The 4,842-nt window shown below is 43.0% G+C and overlaps 1 protein-coding gene across 1 annotated transcript; it reads left to right on the top strand.

The window, feature by feature from the left end:
- The first annotated feature begins 439 nt into the window (after nucleotides 1–439).
- Nucleotides 440–1,698, top strand: LOC140207473 (hemoglobin subunit alpha-like). The gene is made up of 3 exons (XM_072275992.1): nucleotides 440–658; nucleotides 887–1,094; nucleotides 1,369–1,698. Exons 1-3 carry the CDS (start codon nucleotides 564–566, stop codon nucleotides 1,492–1,494), a joined length of 429 nt encoding a protein of 142 aa, XP_072132093.1. The 5' UTR covers nucleotides 440–563; the 3' UTR covers nucleotides 1,495–1,698.
- Nucleotides 1,699–4,842: the final 3,144 nt, after the last annotated feature.

Genomic DNA, 4,842 nt, shown 5'->3' on the forward strand with positions numbered 1-4,842 from the left:
AACATTCATTTTGCCCAGTCAGTTTCTGTGCAGCGTACGCAGCAGGCATCTTGAGAATTTTGGAAAACCAAGTCTCCCTGCACACTGAGGTTAGACAGTTGTGAAATAAAAAAGACTAAAGGTGAGGAGGATGAAGTTGAATGGGTGAATTCAGTGTAATATCCAGGCAAAAATAACAATAAAACGAAATAAACTTATTATATCAGGGTTAGTTTGAAAACGCATATAGAGTAATGGATGTTTTTCTACATTTACTGATAACTTATACGGAAATATACTAAGTTTTTGCAAAAGCGCTTCAAATGAAATATATTAAGGTGGTGTTTATCTTTTAGGAAACAGGATATCCTTGCTAACGGTCGTATGTGAACCGGACAACTGGCTGCCGTTCCCATTGCCTCTTATCATTATATTACATAGACCATGAATCAGGACCCACAACCAATGGGAAAAGTGGGGCGGAGAGGGTGCGGCTCAGCGCGAATTGCAGTAAGTACGGACACATCAAGCCAGAGGCATCTCCTGGTTATTGAGAGATCTGAAAAGGCGAAAACTCTGCAACAATGGCATTCTCTGACAGCGAGAAACAGATTATGGAAGAAATTGGCAACCACATAAAGGCAAATGCTGAAGCTTGGGGTGCGGATGCTTTAGTCAGGTAATTTTCTTAGATTCATAGTATAATTAATGCATTTTCAGCTATTATTTGTAATCGGTAACATGTCTTTGCATTTCCCTATACAAAGACATTCTCTGTATAGAATTGAAGATTTTCCAAAGTAGTGCGATTGCTGGTCCGAAGAAAAATTAAATTTAATTCTAGGCGAGATGTAGTGTATATTGTGTCTGCAAATAATTTCTGCCTTCACTTTCCATTTTTCTGAAGGTTGTTTAAGGTCTATCCTCAAACTAAGAAAAATTTCAAGAAATTCACTGGCTTCGAAGACTGTGACCCATCGGTCAGAAATCACGGTCGCCTGGTAATGAACGCATTGGCGGATGCAGCCCATGATGTGGACCACATGGGTAAACACCTGGAAGGGCTTGCCATTGAATATCGTGAAGAACTGCAGATGGATCCTCATTACATTCACGTATGTAACAATTTTATAGAATCTTAGTAATTGTTATTACATAAACTATGATATTATAATTAGATCAGCAACTCTGAACTTTCAAATTTATTCAGTTGAAATCCCAGCAGTCTGGAAATGTCATCTTCGTCAGCTTAGCTGGGAATATTTTGTCCTGTTGCATTATACATAGGAAAGCATTCAAAGGACAAACAATCAACGCACTTTTAATGGGTAAATTCAACCGTTGAGAATATTAACACCAGCCTATGCTATTTACTTTTCACTTTTACAGCTGCTCACCAATTGTATCGTACTCACCCTGGCCATTCACTTGCCTACGTTCACCCCTGCATACCACTGTGCAGTTGGTAAATTTCTTAAGGTGGTCTCGGATGAATTGAGCTCCAAATACCAGTAAAGACGCAATCAACCAACCATGGTGAATGACAGCAAGATCATCACTTAAATCTCCTCCTGTGTGTTTTCTCACGCTGTCTGCTAATAAATCATTAGTCCTGTAAACACAAAATAATCTGCCGATGTTGTTGTCAAAGGAACACTCACAATGCGCTGGAGGAACTCAGCGGGTCAGTCAGCATCAGTTGAAAAGATTAGTCGACGTTTCGGGCCGAAACCCTTCGTCAGGACTGAAGGAAGAATTTTGGGGAGGGTTTGAAGAATGCTGGTAGTAGAAAAAAAAAACAGTAATTTGAAAGACAGAGGGGTGGGGGAGGGGAAGCAGGGAGGTGATTGGCGGGAGAACAATGCGCAGCAGTAGAAGGAGGTGGAACTATGAGGGAGGTGGTGTGAAATAGGGATAGAGGAAGGGAAGGGGTGGGAATTACTGGAAGTTGGAGAATTCTATATTCAAACCAAGGGGCTGGAGACTACCTAGATGGTATATGAGGTGTTGCTCCTCCAACCTGAGTTTAGCCTCATCATTGCAGTAGAGGAGGCCGTGTATGGACAGATCTGAATGGGAATGGGAAGCAGAGTTGAAGTGGGTGGCTACCGGGAGATCCTGTCTGTTGTGGCGGACGGAGCGGAGGTGCTCGACGAAGCGGTCCCCCAATCTGCGTCGGGTTTCACCGATGTAGAGGAGGCCGCACCAGGAGCACCGGATGCAATAGATGACCCCAACAGACTCGCAGGTGAAGTGTTGCCTCACCTGGAAGGACTGTTTGGGGCCCTGAATGGTGGCAAGAGAGGAGGTGTAGGGACAGGTGTAGAACTTACGCTTGCAGGGATAAGTGCCAGGTGGGAGATCCGTGGGGAGGGACGTCGCGGAGGTGCTCCCAGGATGAGGCTTTCCGTTCCAGGACATCTCAGATATTCTCTTTCTTTAAACATCGTGGGTTCCCTTCTGTCGTCATCAATGATGCCCTCACCCACATCTCCTCCATTTCCCACACTTCGGCTTTCACCCCATCCTCCCGCCACCACAACAGGGACAGAGTTCCCCTTGTCTTCACCTACCATCCCACCAGCCTCCGGATCCAGCACATTATCCTCCGCAACTTCCGCCACCTTCAACAGGACCCCACCACTAAGCACATCTTTCCCTCTCCACCCCTCTCTGCTTCCCGCAGGGATTGTTCCCTCCGCGACTCACTTATCCGCACGTCCATCCCCACGGATCTCCCACCTGGCACTTATCCCTGTAAGCGTAAGTGCTACACCTGTCCCTACACCTCCTCTCTTGCCACAAATCAGGGCCCCAAACAGTCCTTCCAGGTGAGGCAACACTTCACTTGCGAATCTGTTGGGGTCATCTATTGCATCTGGTGCTCCCGGTGCGGCCTCCTCTACATTGGTGAAACCCGACGCAGATTGGGGCACCGCTTCGTCGAGTACCTCCGCTCCGTCTGCCACAACAGATAGGATCTCCCGGTAGCAACCCACTTCAACTCTGCTTCCCATTCCCATTCAGATATGTCCATACATGGCCTCCTCTACTGCTATGATGAGGCTAAACTCAGGTTGGAGGAGCAACACCTCATATACCCTTTAGGTAGTCTCCAGCCCCTTGGTATGAACATAGAATTCTCCAACTTCCGGTAATTCCCTCCACCTCCCTTCCTCAATCCCTATTTCACATCACCTCCCTCATAGTTACACCTCCTTCTACTACTGCACATTGTTCTCTTGCCAATCACCTCCCTGCTTCCCCTCCCCCACCCATTTGTCTTTCAAATTGCTTGTTCTTTCAACTACCAGCATTCTTCAAACCCTCCCCAAAGTTCTTCCTTCAGTCCTGACGAAGGGTTTCGGTCCGAAACGTCGACTAATCTTTTCAACTGATGCTGACTGACCTGCTGAGTTCCTCCAGCACATTGTGAGTAGTCCTATAAACACACTTACTGTGTTTGCTTTTGCTCCCGTTCGTTAATTAATTCCACATTTTGGCATTGATTAATTGTCATGATTGGTAAACTGAACTGATTAAACATTCACTTTTATCAATGTTTTATCATTTGTTGTAGCTGATTTATTATTTATACACAATTTGAGAAAAATACCTGTCAGATTTGTCCATTAGTAAGAACACAAACAATACTGCAGGGTCTGTTTACCAGTATTACTAGATAACAATAAAGAGGAGAAAGACCTTGGACAAAAAATCATTTAGCCAACAAATATCTGCTTGCTTAATAGTTACATATACACCCACCCCCAATTTGTATGTGAATGAGGCTTTCTGCAGGAATTTTTAAAAAGCAAACATCTGCAATTGGACATTAAAATCTCTCCCTATAGCTTTTATACATTCAACAACATATCAAGGCTCTACTCGAGCCAAGTTTTGCAGATTAAAAATAAAGATTTTGTTTTAAAAAACACAGTTAACAATATAATTTGAAATACTTTATCACATTATAAAAAATAAATAAATAAATATCCAGTGGGAACTAAAAGATTCTGGAAATCCATTGCAAGATATAAGGTAGAAAGTTGCAAACAAAGTACTTGTGTTATATTGAGCTGCTCTGTTCACAGAAAAGAAAAAAAACTCACATTTTGTAGCGGACTTCCACAGAAAATATTATGGGAGACTTATTTAAGAGTCAATTAGTTTGCTCACCGTGAGTTAAAATAGAGTCCTAGAGCCATATTGTTCTTGAGAAATGGTATTCTGCCTGGATCATTGATGAGACTTTGCAGTTTGCAATTTACAGTATTGATTTTTAATTTTAGATTTGAAAATAAGAATTGTACATTTTTGAATGATATTTAATTGTGGATGATATCAATTATGAGAAAAAAAGATAGAGATGGGAGATAATACTTCTTGGGAGGAAGAATTTAGATGTTACTCAAAACGTGTAAAATAGAAGCATCAGTGACTGGAGCAGCAAACAGATGCACTTATCTACAAACAAGAGAATGTCCGCAGATGCAGGAAATCCGAGCAGCAGACACAAAATGCTGGAGAAGCTCAGCAGGCCAGGCAGCATCTATGGAAAAAAAAAGTACAGTCAGCGTGTCGGGACAAAATCCTTACACAGGGCTTATTATTTAAGTCGTTCCTCACATTAGCATGGCCATAAAAAGTAAACCAAATGCTGTATGGTTATTTGTTTAGTGAACTGCTGCAGTGCCTCCTGTAAATGGCAAAACCTGCTACATCTATGGTGGCAGTGAATGGTTATGGATGTGTGCCTATCAGGCGGGCTGCTGTGTTTTGCATGGTGTCAAGTTTCTTCACTGGTGGAAAGTACTGCGTCACAGTCCTCACATGATACTTGTGGAAGGTAGGCAGGTTTTG

This window comes from Mobula birostris, chromosome 13, assembly GCF_030028105.1.
Source record: "Mobula birostris isolate sMobBir1 chromosome 13, sMobBir1.hap1, whole genome shotgun sequence".
NCBI lineage: Eukaryota > Metazoa > Chordata > Chondrichthyes > Myliobatiformes > Myliobatidae > Mobula > Mobula birostris.